Below are 18342 nucleotides of genomic sequence, written 5' to 3' on the forward strand. Positions count from 1 at the left end.
CTGCAAGTTTGACAAATGCCTCGAATCTTGTAAACTTGCTTCTTGATCATAACAGTCTCTCTGGGAAGATTCCTCAATCTTTTCAGCCCTTCCCAATCTTGTGATTCTGGACCTTTCTTTTAACAATCTTTCTGGCCATATTCCACACCTTCAGCACCAGAGTGATTGCAGTTCTTCAAGAGGAAATATTTATCTGCTTCCTTGCCCAGATTCATATGTTACACCCCCAACTGGGCTTCCAGTGCTGATGGTTTTATATGAGATGGGCTTAAGGCCCGTCCGCCCATATTGGGCCTAAAAGCCCGGCCCACGGGAATAGGGCCCGTGGATGGAGGGACGTATAAAAGGGATGAGAGAGAGGGAGAATGCACCTGTTGGAAATTCAACATACGTACGTCTTCTCCCGCGCGCTCTCTCTCTCTCCAAAAAGAAAAGAAAAACAGTAAGCGTTTTTCTTCCCTTCAAGGCGTCATCGGATCGAACAGGCCGATTCTCTTCCTCTTATCAGCGTCGGTGTCTAATCTGTGGCTAACAAGGTACGCTCGAATCCGTGGTGTGCTTTACGATCGGTGATACGTGATTTTCCCGGGCTTCGTCTTCCGCATTCGTTTTAGGGGTTCGATTTAGTGTCGAATCCGTTTTTCGGGGATCCGTTATTCCCAACATTGGTATCAGAGCCCTAATTCACGTTTTCCCGACCCTTTTTCATGTTTTTTGATTGATTTTTCGCGAAAGTAATTCGGCCGTACGGATCGGGGCGAGAAATCTCGACACCCGAGCACTGTTCGTCCATTTTTTTTCGAGTTTCTATGACTCGAAATCAATTTCTAAAAGCATAGGGTGAAAAGGCTCGTCGAGGCGAGTCTGGCGACATGTCGTGCGCCGCCGGGCGACGCCGCACACGCGGCCAGAAGCCGCTGCGCGTAGGCGCGATGCGCCCGACGCGCTGGCATCGGCCAACGCGTGCGCCACACGCGTCGGTCGGCGAACCGGCACGTGCGCGACACGGGCGGCGACCGGCACGCGCCGTCGGGCGGACCAACGCGTGCCGACGCCAAAGCATGACGTCATCCAATGGTCGGTAACCGCCGGGATGACGTCATCGATGACATCAGTGTCGACACAGTTGGCCGGGCGGTCACCGGCCGGCGATCCGACCTGACCCGACCCGTGGACGCCTGGCACGCGAGCGGCACGTGCTGGCTGACGTTTGCGTGACGTCAGCCCGCGCACGCGCGCAGCACATGCGGTCAGTTCGTCCGACCCGGCCCGATCGGCCCGACCGGTCCGTCCGGTCCGATGTCTAACGACCTGACCGTTGACCGTTAACCGTTGACCGTTAACCGTTGACCTGAAAAAAAAAAAATGTTTCTTTTTCAATTATGTCTGTGTGGGTTAGAGGTAATCCATTTTTTATTCTGCATTTGTTACATGAATCCTGGAAAATTATGTATTTTCCATTTTGTTTATTGTGGATTATAAGTGATCCATTTTTAGTTTTGCATTTGTTGTAGGAACTATGATGCGTTATGTACGGATACCTACAATCCCGAGAACATACGAAGGAAAAGCAAGACTTAAAAGGCTTATGACAGAGTTAGCTAATTATTGATGGCATGACGGTGATTTAGTATCACACATGGTCAGAGTCAATCAGATGATACAGGAAATCATCTTGAATGGTTATCTTATGCCGGATTTTAAGAATGTGCCGGCTTTGATGAACACTCTTCCACCTGAATGGCAAGCAGTGTCAGATCGGCTATGGGAGGTCAACGTGGTCCCGGGTTATAGGGGGCTAGTGGAAGCTTTTGTAAGAGAGTACTATAGGATTGAGTTGGCCAAAACTTCAACCCTTAGATTGAGCGCCACATGGCGCAGAGTGAATGTGCCTTGGTGGCGATATAAGAGCTCTCCAAAAGTTTTTCCATGGTTGGCAAATATGTCTTCAAATTTCACAGATATTTTGACTGATAGATTAGAAGGGATTTTCCCTATTTATTTCTTAGATTAATTATGAAATGTTTTATGGGTGTAAATATCTCTTTCTATGTTGATATTTTTCTCTGTATATATTGCTTAGTGTAATGTATAGTTGTATTAGTTGAAAGCATTATTATTTTATTGGATGCCAATTATCTGTTGCTTTCTATTAATTGTTTATTGCTGTGGGTAGTTAGCTGTGGGTAATAATAGAAGTTTTTGTAACTTCATAGAATGTATTTGCATAAGACAATTATATTAATAATAATTTTGAGTTAGGATTTTTGGAGGATGATTGGAAACATAGTGACCTTTTGATTCTGAAGCCTTACTTGAAATTATTCATTAATATGATGGGTCTGTGCAAATAGGGATGCATAAATGATAGGCATTAATTATTCGTGCATGTATGTCTGATGTGTTCAGATCGATGTTTTCAGCAACTAAGAACGTAATTGCTAATATGAACGGCAACAATTGTAAAATATTGAATATGAAAATTCAATATGTGCTGAAAAAGCAAGAAGCACTAGAAGCTCTAGAAGCTCTTGACCATATTATGGAAGATCTTGAGGATGTCGTGCGTCACCTTGAGCTAATAGAGGACCGCCTAACGGCATTTGAGCTGAGAATAGACATTTGCAATGCTGGTTCTAGCTCAGAAAGGGCTATGAGCTCTAATCGCAAGCGTATTAATTCGTTCAATATGTGGAAATGCAAAGGATCAAGTCCTTATTGTAAGAAATCAAGAGTTAACCAACACAAGAGAGGAAAACGTCCTCAAGTGAAGAAAATGTCGAGGGTGAGGTGTTACAATTGTGACAATAGAGGTCACTATACTCGCGACTGTCGTGAGCCAAAGAAAGTATACACCTCTTGTACATTTGAGAAATTTGCTTTTGTGTCCAGTTCTGCTTTATTGATTGAATCCAATCCTTTGTGGACTGTAGATTCAGGAGCGATAGACCATATAGCGAAGGATAGAGAATCCTTCATGGAATTTTGACGAGTACCAACTGGAACTAAGTGGATCTATGTGGGAAACAACTCCAGAGCTGAAGTTAAAGGGATTGGCACCTGCCAATTGAACATGTGTGGTGGGCGCACCTTGTTCCTACATGATGTTCTATATGCTCTGGAGATTCGTCGAAATTTAAGTGTCTGTTTTTTATATTGGTTAAACTTGGTTTTAGTATGAACTTCCATAATAGCGGTGTAGATTTGTATTTGGATACAAACTACTATGATTGTGGTTACTTTCTGGATGGTTTTATTGTACTAGATGTTGATCGTGAAGATGTCAATATTTGTTATTCCCTTATTTCACGTCTTCTACTTCATATGATAATGATGTGAATGTGTGGCATGCTAGACTTGGTCATATTGGCCAACAACATATGAATAGACTAGCCAAAGAGGGCTTGTTGGGCAACATTGAAAAAGTCGATTTGCCAATATGTGAGCATTGCCTAGTAGGGAAAACGACAAGGAAACCATTTGGAAAAGATAAAGAGCTGAATTTCCTCTGCATTTAATCCATTCAGACGTCTGTGGTTCAATGAATGTGAGAGGAAGGCATGGGGCTGTTTATTTCATCACTTTTATAGATGATTATACTCGATTCGGAAATATCTATTTGATTTCTCATAAAACTGAAGCATAAGTTGTTTTAAAAGGTTTATGAACTTGGTTAAAAATCAATTAAACAAGAAAATAAAAGTATTAAGATCCGATCGAGATCGATAATATTTATCTGATGAGTTCAGAAAATTATGTGATGAAAAGGAATAGAAAGACAGTTGTCTATTCCATATACTCCTCAACAAAATGGTGTTGTGAAAGAGAAGAAACAGAACCCTACTGAAAATGGTTAGGTCCATGATGGCGCATGCTAACTTACCTATTACTTTTTGAAGTGATGCATTGTTAACTGCTGCCTATATACTTAATCGGATGCCTTCCAAATCAGTTATTTCCACTCCATATAAGTTATGGAGAGGTAGAAAACCGAACTTAAGTTTACTTAAGCCATGAGGTTGTGCTGCCTATACTCATGAGTTCTCTCACAAATTTGAGAAATTAGGTCCCAAAGGAAATATGAGTATTTTAATGAGATACTTCGAACACTCGAAAGGGTATGTGTTCATAGGTGAGCAGGAAAGTGTGAGTATAATTGAATTTGAATCACAATATGTCACATTATTAGTGGATGAATTTCCTAAGAAGGGCGAATTAGGAGAAGATTACTCCATATTTGAAACATTGAATCAAGATAATGATATTAGTGGAGTTCATCTAAGTGGGAGTAATATGAGAAGTGATGAATTGAATTCAACTCATTCTCAATTGCAACCACATGATGAGTTATCTAATCCGAGTGGGAGCATAATGGGGAATAATGTGCTAAGTGTACAATCTCTCATATAGCGAACAAGTCGCCAAAGTATTCCCTGTCGACGTTTTGACATTGAATGGGAAACTTTTATAATTGCTCCCGAGATAAGGATGAGCCAAGAAATATTAATGAGGCTCTAAAATGCCCTAGTAAGGAAAAATGGATTTATGCAATGAAAGAGGAGATGGAGTCAATGAAGTCAAACCAAGTCAGGGAACTGGTTGATCTTCCAAAAGAACGCAGAGCTATTGGGAACAAGTGGGTTCTCAAAATAAAGCGAAAGGCTAATGGCTTGATAGAAAGGCATAAGGCCCGCCTTGTGGCGAAGAGGTATAATCAACAGGAAGGAATTGATTATGAAGATACATTTTCTCCTGTAGTGAGATTTACCTCGATTCGCATAATTCTGGCAATAGTGGTTAGTATGAATCTTGAGTTATATCAAATGGATGTAAAGACTGTTTTCCTCAATGGAGAATTAGATGAAGGAATATATATATATATAACAATCTGCTGGTTTCATAGTGAAATGCCAAGAAGAAAAGGTATGTCGACTTTTGAGGTTGATATATGGCCTTAAGCAGTCGTCAAGACAATGGTATATACAATTTCATAATACCATAATGGCATATGATTTTACAATGATAGATGAGGATCATTGTATATATATCAAAATATCCAAAGATCAATTTGTGATCATATCATTATATGTTGATGATATACTAATTGCCGGAAGCAATATGGAGCTTGTCAATACTGTCAAAAGTTGGTTGTCTTCCAACTTTGAAATGAATGATATGAGATTGTAAACCCATAGACACTTCTATTGCAAAAGGTGAAGGATTGAGCCATACACTGTGTCCAAGGACTCCACAAGAGAAGGAACAAATGAAACATGTTCCTTATCTAGTGATGTTAAAAGCTTTATGTACATTGTGATGTGTACAAGACCTGACATATGTTTTGTAGTTGGAATGGTGAGAAGAAACCAATCCAATCCAGGTTAAGCACGTTGGAAAGCCGTTAAGAGAATACTGAGGTATCTAAAGGGAACTGCTGATTATACGCTGAGTTATTAAGGAAATGATCTGCAACTCAAAGGCTATTCTGATGCTGATTGGGGAGGAAATTTAAATGAAAGGAAATCTACCTCTGGGTTTGTTTTCTTACCGAATAATGGCACCATATGTTGGAGCAGTAAGAAACAAAAGTGTATAACCTTGTCCACGATAGAAGTTGAGTTCGTGGCATTATCAGCAGCAGTATAAGAAGGTGTTTGGCTTAAGAGATTTTTTGGATCATTTAGGTGTTATTGGAAGTGCTGCAGATTTATTGTTGGTTAACTGTGATAGCCAAGCAGCAAAAGTGTACACCAAATATCCAAAATATCATGGCAAGACCAAACCTATAGATACCAAGTATAACTTTTGTCAAGGATATGATTGCACGAAAAGATGTGAACTTAGAGTACATACTACGCATAGAATGGTAGCAGATCCTATGACAAAGCTAATACCTAGAGATGTGTTTTGTGGCCATATGAAATCTCTAGAATTGTGTAGAGGCTGATGTACTGAATATTGTAATTTCCCTAAGTGTTCACATTTGATGAATTTGTGTTTTCATCATTGATGCCTACAAATCTTTGTTTGATCTTTATGCATCTTAATGCTCAGTGCATTACATTAAGTTGAGAAAGTATGTCGGACAGATATAAGATTAGCCTACTCACACGGGTAATCGCTTCTATTTACTGTGTGATAAGTAGAGATGAGACTATTTTTAAGTTTATTATCTAGGTGATAATCGAGAGTTCAAGCTTAAAATACGTATGTCGCCTTAACTAAGTGTTAAGATGAGGACATGATACTTACTATGTCCGAAAATAAAATATCCCACATATTTTACTTTATCTATCTAAGATGTCAGATGTGAGTTCTGATGAATTTTGTGAATGAGTAGATACGTGAACTCAAGTTAGACATTGAGTGTGTCTGAACTATCATCTGTACGGTATTGAAAGGTGTAGACATACACTCCATGGGAAAGGAGTTAATACCGTAATACGTATTTCATACTACGTATGCATGAGACAACCAATAAGAGTGGCAAAAAGTTTGATCTCAACTTTTATGACGTGTGAAACTATTGAGGAAAAGAGTTCCTCAATTTTAGTCCCCTCATGACTCTTACTTATTCTCAAGATTTCTATTTAGTGTTTGTTATCTTAGGATGTTGCCAATGGTCATGAGTTTGATTCAATCTAATGGGACATTTCTAGAAAAGCAAGCTGAACTGAAATTGAGAGTTTGAAGGGAAGAGGAAGATCGATTTTGGAGAATCACATTATAGTTTTGTATTCATCGGTTAACCAATTATGATTGTCTTTGGGATAATCATAATGACAATCATAATTGTGAATACAATATATATATATCATTGTTTAAAAGAGATCAAGAGAGATATAAATGTGATCGATCGATCTAGGATACTGCATACTAAATCTACTCAGGATGTGATGCCCATTATGAGCTGCTATATATTCCTAACAGATGTATGGCAACGAGCTCTCAAAGTATGCTGGTCGCACGAATTATTCACCGGTATGAATGTTGAAAAGAGGTAAAGAGAATCATGTTCAGCCCACCAAGTGCGAGTGGGAGATAATGGTTTTATATGAGATGGACTTAAGCCCGTCCGCCCATGTTGGGCCTAAAAGCCCGGCCCACGGGAATAGGGCTCGTGGATGGAGGGACGTATAAAAGGGATGAGAGAGAGGGAGAACGCACCTGTTGGAAATTCAACATACGTACGTCTTCTCCCGCGCGCTCTCTCTCTCTCCAAAAAGAAAAGAAAAACAGTAAGCGTTTTTCTTCCCTTCAAGGCGTCATCGGATCGAACAGGGCCAGATTCTCTTCCTCTTATCGGCGTCGGTGTCTAATCTGTGGCTAACAAGGTACGCTCGAATCCGTGGTGTGCTTTACGATCGGTGATATGTGATTTTCTCAGGCTTCGTCTTCCGCGTTCGTTTTAGGGGTTCGATTTAATGTCAAATCCGTTTTTCGGGGATCCGTTATTCCCAACAAGTGCCATTGGAAGTTAAAAGGTCTCATGGCCTAAAAAAAACTAAAGCCTCTCATCATCATGCTGGTAACTTCTGCTGCTATTATTCTCAGTGTGCTCTTGATTGTGGTCCTTGTCCTTGTCTTTGGAAAAGAAGCTTGGTCGACTTACTAGCTTGAGAAGGAAAGTAGTTGTTACCTTTGCAGATATTCCCGCTGAAGTGAACTATGGTAGTGTGGTTAGAGCGACAGAAAATTTCAGCATTCGGTATAGGTATCGGTGGCTTTGGCTCAACATGCAAAGCAGAGTTGGTCCCAGGTTTCCTAGTAGCTATAACGAGGCTCTCTGTCGGTATATTTCAAGGCTTTCAACAATTCGATGCAGAAATCAGAACTTTAGGGCTATTTAGCCCTTCAGCTTCAATGACACATTCTGTTGGCTTTTGTGGTGGCCCTTGTGATGACCCTTCTAGTGGCCTTTGTGGTGACCTTGGTGATGGATCTTGTGGTGACCTTCAGTTGGGCCCTTTGTTGACAGTGAGCTCTAGCTTGCCTTCTTCGAACCCGAGAAAAAGACAAATGATATCATAAATATAAACATCGTGCCATTGTAAAGGAAAACTAAACACAAATTATTTAAGTTACCGGGTATTTTTCTCTCGCTTCGCTGAAGAACAATCGACTTAACTAGCCCTCCGCTTCTTCGGCCAATCCTTGAGCTGGCTGTGTACTCCGGCCTTGTTTGAATGCACTTTCCGCTTGATTTCGGGTATAGCAGGGCTTCACCAATTCTTCACGTGTCATTCTCCCGACTCGACAAAGACAAAAACATTATGTCAATTAGTTGTACATATCTGTTTATACAAACCATAAAACAACATAAACACAATTGTCATGACTTACCGGGTTTATTGTTGTCGATCAAGAACAGCATCGACTCACTTCGCATTTCGTTTGTCCTTCTCCAACTGTCCCTTCACTAGGTCCTTCGACCGGCCTCAACTGTTCCTCTTGCTTCCTTAATTGACAGCCTTTAGTATTGTGCCCCGCTATGTGGCAAAAGAGCACTTCATCTTTACACCTCGTCCTACTCATCCTACGTTGACTTGAGACCTCTCCTTCCGCCATTCTTCGTTTCGCTTTGGTCTTCCCATTCTCTTCTTTAGTGGCAAAGGTTGAGGTGCTTCATGATCTGTTGGCTCCTAACTTGGTACCTGATTGGCTGCAACATGCATTGGTACGAAGCAAGATATCTCGGTTTCTTGTACCAATCATCAAGGTAGTCTTCTCGTGTTGTGGCCCTTCAATTGAATGGCACATATGGCATGTGCACAAGGAATTCCACTTGCCATGCTCCACATGAACACTTCCTCGTACCTAAATGGACAACATACTTATCAGAGCCCTTCATTATCTCATATCCTTCATCCCCATTCCAAATGGGATGACAATACCTACTCGTAGCCAAGTTCTCATCCAATTTTTTAGCAATCCTAGGACCACATTGCCTAGTCCAATGGTTTGTAGCCTCATCCCTTTGTTTGTGCAACCGAGTCATAACCATAACTCCTTATGTCTTCAAGCATCGAGATAATTGGTTTGCATATGGCATCTATTATCCTCCCATTGAATGATTCGAGATGTTGTTATTTATGTTATCGCACTTGAATTCCTCATTGAAGAACGCCCCAATACACCAATACTTTGGTTCGTTTTGGAATAGTGCATCATAACCTTCCTTGTCAATTGAAGCAGCTTCTTCTTGGCCATCCTAAAATCAGCCATATTTCGTGCTCTCTCGCTAGCTGCCAAAATTTGAACTGCAGCTTATCCCCTTTATAGTTCTTTCCCCAATTTGCATATATGTGCCGTGCACACATTCGATGCTCGGCATAAGGCAACAACTCAGCTATTGCCCGGGCAGTCCCCAATAATTCAAAAAAGAAAATGTAAGCAAACGACATGTTCATATCAACAAGCAAACAATTGACCAAATCTTTCAAAGAGTACCTTCTGTTTGGTCACTCATGAACGCCCACCCCCGCACCATTTGTTATCTCCAAATCAACCATCAAATTTTTTAGGAACCGGACCAATTGTCCTTGTTCTCTACCTTTACAACAGCCCAAGCCAGTGGAAACATCTGGTTGTTTGCATCTATTCCAATTGCAGCCAACAATTCTCCCTTGCACAAGCCCTTCAAAAAACACCCGTCCAATCCTATAATCCGTCTACAACCAGATAAAAATCCTCGTTTGCATGCATCGAAGCAAACATAGAACTTATCAAACTTGGTCCCAATATCGTGAAGTGGTCTCTCCACAACCTCTACATACACTCTACTTGAAGGATTTTGTAGCCTACACTCCCAAGCATAATCCCACACCTGTCCATATTCGCTGCTGTATTGATCAATGAGTATCTTCATCACCTTTGCTTCGTTCTTTTGCATTGATTCTGCTATATTGATGCCAACCTGCTCCTTCACCAGCAACTTGAACGAGTACTATTCATCCGAGGCATCATCTTAATCATATTAAAGAAGTGCTTGCACAACCATGCACTTGTTACCCTTTTATTTTCAAAATTAATGGAACAAGTATGTTCCTCTTCGTATGCTCTAATCTGAAAGATCCACTTCTCCTAACAAATGCACCATAGATCCTCCATGGACAATTTTGCTGCGAACACTTAGCTCTTACAAAGGCCTCGAGTGTTTCTAATGAAGTCAATGTTCCTCCGTGCAGCAATGGAGTTCTTCAAAGATAGCTTCCTAAATTGTTTTGCATCTTGAAATTTCATACCTACCAACAAAGTAGGAGAGGCAACGAATGGATCATAAGAAGGAAACTTACTTTTTCCTTCTCCTTGTATGCACAACTCCTTCATCTTCTTCAAGCTCAAGAATATGGCATAAGAACCTTGTTACTCTTATTAAGTATTACATGGGAGAGACAGAAATGTTCCTGATTTATAACTATCTATCTGGTGGAAACCTGATTTATTCGCTCCCCCTGATTTAATCATCTGAGTTTGCCAAAAAACAAAATTGCTCGAGACATCAGCAGTAACCTGATGGTTAGAGTTCAGGGACCGAAAATGTCAGTGACATGGGATTTCACCATACTTTCTCACAGTGAAGAGCAACATTCTGCTCAAGTCACATTTCATGGAGATCCTGAACAGAGTCCAGGGTCAAAAGAGTAGATCAAAATTAGCGGAATTTTTCTATCGAATGAAGCCCTTTAAGTTGCTTCATTTGCAAAACAAGCCATCAACAAAGATGATGAATGGTGTTGACATTGTACGGAATCAATTTCTGACCAATTAGCGTGTACATTCTTAAGGGTTTGCTCACGTGCCCAGTTGCTGCCACAGGCCTGCAGAATATGGTCCGCACTGTGTTGCAGCCCAGTTACCAAAAAGGTTCCTGCTGTTTTGTTTAGGGAAAGCTGCCTGGCAGGAATATCAGCATGAGTGTACCATTTTCTTTAGTTTAATATATGTAGGTGCTGCTCACACAGGAAGATGACTTAGACTAACGATAAATGCCAAAAAGTTGAATGAAGAGGTGTAACCAAGGGGCACTAACTGAACCCTGGAATCCTGAAATTGCAGAGAAGAATCTATTGCATTCTCTTGATTGAAGTGAAATGGGGCATTGATAGAATCTGTGCATTCTTTTGATAGAGGTGTTACCGTTTGGTTTTGGTCCAAACGGTATTTATTCCTCAAAGTCAAGAACTCCTAGGATTAACATTCTGGACTCTGTAGATCGAGCGACATGAAACTAAACAAACCCACTTCTGCCACCATCCTTCCTATATCCAGGTCAGCGGCACACAACCACTTCTAGCATTTGCATAACAATAATTACAATATTAAATGAACAAATGAACACTCCGGATAGCAAGTATAGAGTGGCTGCTGAGACTTCCTTCTACACAGAAAGGTTTGAGGACTAACTTGCATACATACAACTCCAAAGGTTAGACACTCCAGTTTAATGTGAATGCATTGCAGCGGAGATCCACCTTAAACATCAGGAAGCAATCGTGCTATGTTTTGCCTTGAGGACAAGTTCCTCTGTTGTACTTCCAATAATCTCATTAGCATCTTTGAGTCCTACACAATGGTAGCTTCCAAGAGAATCCTGCAACTACAATCCGAGTGGTCAAAACTCGAGATAACATTAGACTTGGTGGGTGGACAGCTTTCAATTATTCCTATTGCAACATGAAGCCCATAATGTGCCAATGAAAGCTTATGCTATAATGAAGAAAAACTGGAAACTCAAAGAGCAGATTTACCCGAGAAACGATGCCTAATTTCTCTAGTTTATCAACTGCATCATCCACATCAAAATTGCAGCTCGCATGAAACTGTTCCTTTATTAGCTCTTCACATCGTATGTCCAAATCCTTCATCACGTCATAGGAAAGTGATACATTATTACCAAATATATCCTATGATGATCCAGAACTTCACAAAAGAAAATGAATAAAAAGAGAGAAAGAGTTGGTCAAACCCGTTTAGTAGCTTTCCCTTGCTTCATCAATATGAAGTAGGACACAATCACCTCTTTGACCTGCATTCAATTGTTTAAACATGTTTAAGCTGGGTGATTCCCCCTATTTCAATTCAACCCAACGATGGGTTAAATAAGATCTCTAAGAAATCTCTTCCAATGGCCTGAATGCATAACTGGAATCATTAACCATGTAACAGTCTGGTATCTTTCAAATGGAGAAGCCTTGGTCGGTAGGATCTCCACAGAACTTTCAGTTCCATCTAGAGGCTAGTCGTGGTGTCCGAATCATGTACCATTTCAATGTCATTCACTAATAAATTCTATTTCTAATTGCATAAACCACCTCCAAAAAGGTTCTTGGACTGGACATAAATATTCCCATTCTTCAACATTCCTAACTTCTTTGATGCATGAAAGGCCCACAAATATCACAACTTACTTCCTGGTGAATCATATTGTCACATAGGTGCAAAAGAGTCCCCTTCCCACTGTCCAGTTGTTTGTCATACATGGCTTGAGTAATTAAGTTCTGATATGTAGCCAGATTTTGCCGAAATCTACAAGCAAAGAAGTATGCCAAGATGAGCACCAAATTCAGAAGATGTATTCGCAAAGTCAAGAAAACGGATTGCATATTGTTGTAGCTTAAGTTACTCTACGTACAATACTGCAGCTCTCGATTAATCAGGTAACTGTGTGGGATGCATAAATTGCCTTCGTCATCAGATTCCTAAGTACCCTATCACACAAAAAACACAAAGCCTGCACCAATTTATGGACTACCAATTGACTAGATACACTCTTGAGCAAATTTTCCATGTAGACCACTTGCATCATTGACTAGACATTTCAGTAACTATGCCAAATTCAACTACTAAATACGGAAAAACCAACCCATCTGAGAAAACTATGTGGAGAGAGAGAGAGAGAGAGAGAGAGAGAGAGAGAGAAGGAGGGAGAACTTAACGCGAAGTATGTTTTTGCACAGTAACCTATCACTGTAGAAAGCACCGCAAAAATCCATAGATCAGCTTTAGGTAAGTCAAGAGAACCAACTACAGCTCCCTGGAGGATATGATTAGTTCATTAGTATAGTATAAACACACTCCCACAATTAAAATAGGGGAAAGAACACTAACCAGACCAACTACAGCAGAGGCAAGAAATTTCACCCAGTCCACTGGAGTCAACCCAGGATTTTTCTTTTCAGGCTGTTAACAGGCAAAAATTACCAACGCCATGTCATGAACTCCATAAAGATCATAAGAAGAAAGAGTCCAAGGTAAAAAGGAAAATTAAACACCAAACAAACATGCTCAGAAAGAGATTTACAAGTACTATCTCCATATCTGCCATTGGAATGTTTTTGAAATGCTTTAGATATATTCCTCTTTCAGCATTCGAGTTGGAACTTGAGCGCCTGAAGAGGAAATAGCCTTGTTACATCAAAGAGCTTTTTCTTCATAAACAATTCTAGAAAACAATGAACCGAAACATTAACTAGAAAACGAACTAGTTTTAGGTCATCTCTCTGTTTCGTTGACTTCTCGCAAAATTTCACTTTCCTTTCTTACATGCAGGCAAAGATCACAATCTGTGAACTTTTAAGGATGATAATACTTTAAAAGAACAACTATCTATTGTCCAAACCATGCAACACAAATCTTAAATGACAGCGCTTTCAACAGAACAAGAGAGTACCTGTAAAGAACAATTATCCTGTCAAAGGTGGGTTCTTGGATAGTAATCTTGCTTAGAAGATTGCGAAAACTGCACACAATATAGAAGTATCAGAGATAGACAAATCTAGGATGGAAGACACAAGGCAAGAGTGTTTCAGCCTCTGTTTTGCCATTCAATACTTGCTCATCCATCAATAGTTAAGAAAGAATGCTAACATCGAGTCCTTAATCTTTGAAAGATTGGAAAAAAAAAAAAACTGGTGACGGGCTAAAATTGATCTCATCTACACCAACGAGATATTCAGCATCTACTGCTGGAGGAACAAGGGAGGGGGAGTAATATGGAATTACATCCATCTGATTTTTGGACAGAGCAAGCATGACCTCAATCAAATGGCACCAAAAAAATGTCAGTCAGACATCCAAGCTATCCAAATAGGTAGGTGAATATAAACCATGGGGCATGATAGCCATGGTGGGTTAGGAGCACCAAGAATAACAGAACTTTAACCAGCAAAGAAAAGGCAATATTCAAAAGAGTTTCAAACTTCAAAGCACCTTATATTCATATTTTCTATACGAATTCGTTCTACATGTTCTCCGTCAGTCATAATTTCATCAGTCTTCTTTGGATCTCTCTTCTGACGTGCACTTGACCTTCTAGACAAGAGTTTCTCAATCCTGCAAAAACCAAAAGCTAGATGAAATCACGAAAGGAAAAAGGCCGAACAAGTTCAGAATTAACAGTTCAAACAAATGACGTTTCAAAAAACTCTTGCAACATATCTTCTTAAATGACTTGTCAGAAAAATAACTCGCCTGGTGAGTTTCAAAATATATGCCCAAATACTTGTGATGATCAAGTCCACTTTCTCCGTGAAAAAGCAACTTGTTGTTCGATCCATCCCAAAGCCGCGTCTGAATATAACATACTTTGAAAGGGAAAAATGATGAATAAAAGTCAGAGAAACAGAGAGAGGTAACTATCTTCTCAATTACAGGTAGCAAAGCGTTATAAAAATTTCTAAGCAAATAAATCATATGGTCAAACGCAATGAATGTGCAATATGCCTAAAAGGGAAGATTAAACACCACTAGACAAAAGACTGCACTAGATCTTGATAACTTGCCTTCTTAAAAAGAGGATATTAAATCAAGATGATGCCTATCAGCTAGAATCCCAATAGGTACCTTATCTGCAAAATCTGGAAGATTTTCTTGAGGATGCTCTGTAAAGTATCTATTCAGAAGCTTCTTGTCAAGCTACATTCAGCAAACAAAATGATATAAGCAGATGATATAGCTATGGAAAAATAAGAGATATCCTTAGCTTCTCCTTTTTTAAACATATTAAAGGCACAATTTCGATCTCAGCGGTAGCTATTAAACTAAATGCATCTCCTTAGTTCTTTCACAGAAGATGCATGGGGACTTGATCCCATGTCACAAACATATCTTGGTCCCATGTCTGCAATTTCATACCTTAGATTCATTGACTCTAATTGGAAGATTAAGGAGATACTGGCCAGAAAGTGCAATATCAATTTCTTCGTTTGTAGCAATTTTGAAGTGGCTCTTGTCCATTACCTGCAAAAGGTGAAAACTGCACGTTTGATCATACTTTCTCCCAATTTTCACTTTCCAAAGAAAGGAATAACCCAAAAGAACTTACCCAAAAATAAATAAAATAAAATAACCCAAAAGCTATAGATAGAGTGAGCGGATACACAAGAAGGATTAAGTTGCAGCAGTTTCTACTCCTTTAGCTTTCTCATAATATCTTTTGTATCTTTTGCATCAAATCTACAACATCTAGTGCAGAAGAGGACATTTTCCCTTCTTGTTTACAGCAGAATGCCAACTGTAAGTCCCATTTGAGAAATTGTTATGGGTGAAGACTTGATACCGTGTCCTTGAAGCGCACTGTAAACAAAGGGTCATGATTTCCAAAATTCCTGGTTGGAGGAAGCCTTTTAATTGATGGGCAACGAGCATGGGATCAGCCAAGTTTAAATTGAGTTCACATTTGGCTGATGTCCATGACTTGTTATCCCCCAAACATAGGCATGGATTCCTCCTACAAGCATGGAGGAATATATAGCTCATCCATGAACTCCCTGCTATCTTGCGGGACAAACCATTATGATTTGTAAAGAGCCGATAGTAATAGACACTTCCTTCTTGCTCAATCTTTATGCTAATTCATTCTCACAGGTATTTAATTAACAAAGAGATGGAAATGAATGGATCTTTCTGTACAACGCATGAAAGGCTAAAAGTCACAGTGGATCGGTCAACTTTCTGAGTCAAGAATTGCAATAAGTCTTACCCGCTAGTGAAAAATCCACAAAATTTCAAGGAAAAGTGTGCAGGAAGCTGTAGTACCTGAAATAAGTAATCAAGAAATTTTTGCTCAAGTACATCAATCGCTTCAGACGATAGGTTTTGCTGTTCCAACTTCTGACCCTCATCCACAGGATCAAAGAAAGAGTAAAGTTGCTGCAGTTATTGGAACAAAATTATGAGTAAGAAAAGGGAAATTAGAGGAAACAACCAAAGGACCAAGTTAACCAATTAAACCAACTAAAATCAGTAGTCCAGGCAATCGAGGAGAATCCAGTTATACACACCATAAAGTCCTCAAATTGCAGAAGATACCAGGCTCGAATTGTATATTCAACTCTCTTGCACAACTTTAAAAACTCAGCACGTTCAGTACGATCCTCTGCAAGGAAAAGAATAGGGAAAAGAAGAGAAAGGCAAATCCAACTGGTGAGGCTCTCTAGACAAGAGGAACAAGAAGCCAGAACCCCGCCAAAAAAACAGCACAAACTTCCCGTTTGAATCACCAACTCGTTGCAGTGTTAGGAAATGGACATATATAATACTATTTTGGGAATAATTCCATAATTTTTAGATTGCAGCACATGTTGATGCCCCAAAGCCGCCCAGTGAACACTTTTTATCCAGCAGGAGAAAAAAAAAACTCAAAAAGAAAAGGTCTCTCCTTTTTCCTTAGAATTGATGAGGCCAACTAAAGCAATGCGTGTGTTAAACGGGTGGATCAGGTCGAAAGCAATCCAATTCAAATTGATCAATATTCATGCAGTGCAAATCTAATGACCCTATCTTAGCCCAATCCATACCCTATGCATGTTAATTCATATTTGCTAAAACACTTCCACATTGAACCTAATTTAGCAAAATTATAAGTCCCTATGCTCCTTTAACTACGCGGTCCCCTCCTAATCTCGAGAAGGTGGGGAATCGAACTCTCCGCTTACTTCTTTCAAATTAGGAAGAGTGCTCAGTGGGGAACCCATTTGATATCAAATTTGTAAACTTAATTTTTTTATGACTTATTACACATATAACAATTTCAGCCCATGATGGGTTAAGAAAATCTAATTGATACAGACATCCACTTTAAATGAGACCTTTTTGAACAATTAAAAAGAAAAAAAAAAGGCCATACTGTACCGGACCAAGTTTACACGTGAATTAGGAGAACCATTGTTATTTTCATAACTCCGCACCCTCTGGCGACTTTACCGGCGCGCAGCATCTTTCCCTGCCCGCGAATCGCCAGGCGGAGACACGAAGAAGCGACGGCGAGGAAGGAAGGACGTACCAATGAGTTCGGCCAAGGTCATGATGAGATTCGTCTTCAGGACCGGAATCACCGACTCGTGGTCCAGCCGGATAACCTCCTTCTCCTCCGCCATCTTTCTCTGTCTCTCTCTGTCTCGCGAATGTGGAGAGCTGGAAGAAGCAGAACAAGAAGAAGAAGAAGAAGAAGAAGGACAGAAGAAGCAAAGAGGATGGATTGAAGGCGACGTCAAGGGAGATTCGTGGGATCACACGACAAGTATTCTTTGGAAAGATGGATAGCGATTCGTTCTTTGCAGGGGATGGAGAGAGGCGATGCCCCGAAGATGACTGGCCGAAGCTTTCTCGTGACCGACACTGCTGCCGCTCTGCTCCAAAGCACGAGGCACTGTTTCCATGCCTAATCTCCAGTTAATGCATCGGACGAGTAAGGAATAATGGAACTGCCAGCATTCAAGGATCAGCAGCATTTCCAACTTATAAGAACACCCCCAACGAGGAGTTCAGATGACGAACTTGGAGGCAGAGGATTTTGCATCTAAAGTTAGCCATTTAGATATATTAGCGGTTTCGACCAAAAAGAAAAAGAAGATTATATTAGCGGTTAGTTTCAGACAGCAACTGATGCTTGGTATACCCGGAAACATAGGCAGAAAAGGCACATAGATCACACGACAGTTTGTCATAACATATGTATGAAGATGAAGATCTACATGTGTACATGGACACTCATCTACCCTTATATCTATCTTAAAATAGTCTCATTGATAGGATCCTGAAAGAGCTATCGAATTGTCGGAACCTATCTGTTGTTGTGTTGACTAATTTGGTTGATTGTAGTTCGAGTAGCAATGGCTCGATGGATAGCCTCTGAGGGGAGTTCAATGCCTTCGCGGGGGGAATTCCACGCGAAATTTGTCTGCCTTCAAGTCTGCAGATTTTGTGGCAACCGAGGGCGATTCTTGGGGGGCAGTTGCCGAGTAACTGGGGCGAGTCTTGCTCCCTGAGTCGTCAATTTCGGTCAGAATTATCTTGCTGGTGTGCTGCCCGAAGGCATGGGGATCTGCAGAAAGCTTTCCT

The 18342-nt window shown here is 40.3% G+C and overlaps 1 protein-coding gene across 1 annotated transcript; it reads right to left on the bottom strand.

Annotated features, from left to right (window-relative positions):
* Nucleotides 1-11101: 11101 nt before the first annotated feature.
* Nucleotides 11102-17434, bottom strand: LOC104419098. The gene is made up of 15 exons (XM_018862675.2): nt 17285-17434; nt 16284-16378; nt 16039-16152; nt 15136-15240; nt 14845-14916; nt 14473-14585; nt 14212-14334; nt 13673-13741; nt 13304-13391; nt 13111-13182; nt 12939-13036; nt 12411-12528; nt 11969-12028; nt 11751-11861; nt 11102-11599 (listed from the first exon to the last, which is right to left on the bottom strand). Exons 1-15 carry the CDS (start codon nt 17376-17378, stop codon nt 11483-11485), a joined length of 1449 nt encoding a protein of 482 aa, XP_018718220.2. The 5' UTR covers nt 17379-17434; the 3' UTR covers nt 11102-11482.
* Nucleotides 17435-18342: the final 908 nt, after the last annotated feature.

Source organism: Eucalyptus grandis, chromosome 9, assembly GCF_016545825.1.
Source record: "Eucalyptus grandis isolate ANBG69807.140 chromosome 9, ASM1654582v1, whole genome shotgun sequence".
NCBI lineage: Eukaryota > Viridiplantae > Streptophyta > Magnoliopsida > Myrtales > Myrtaceae > Eucalyptus > Eucalyptus grandis.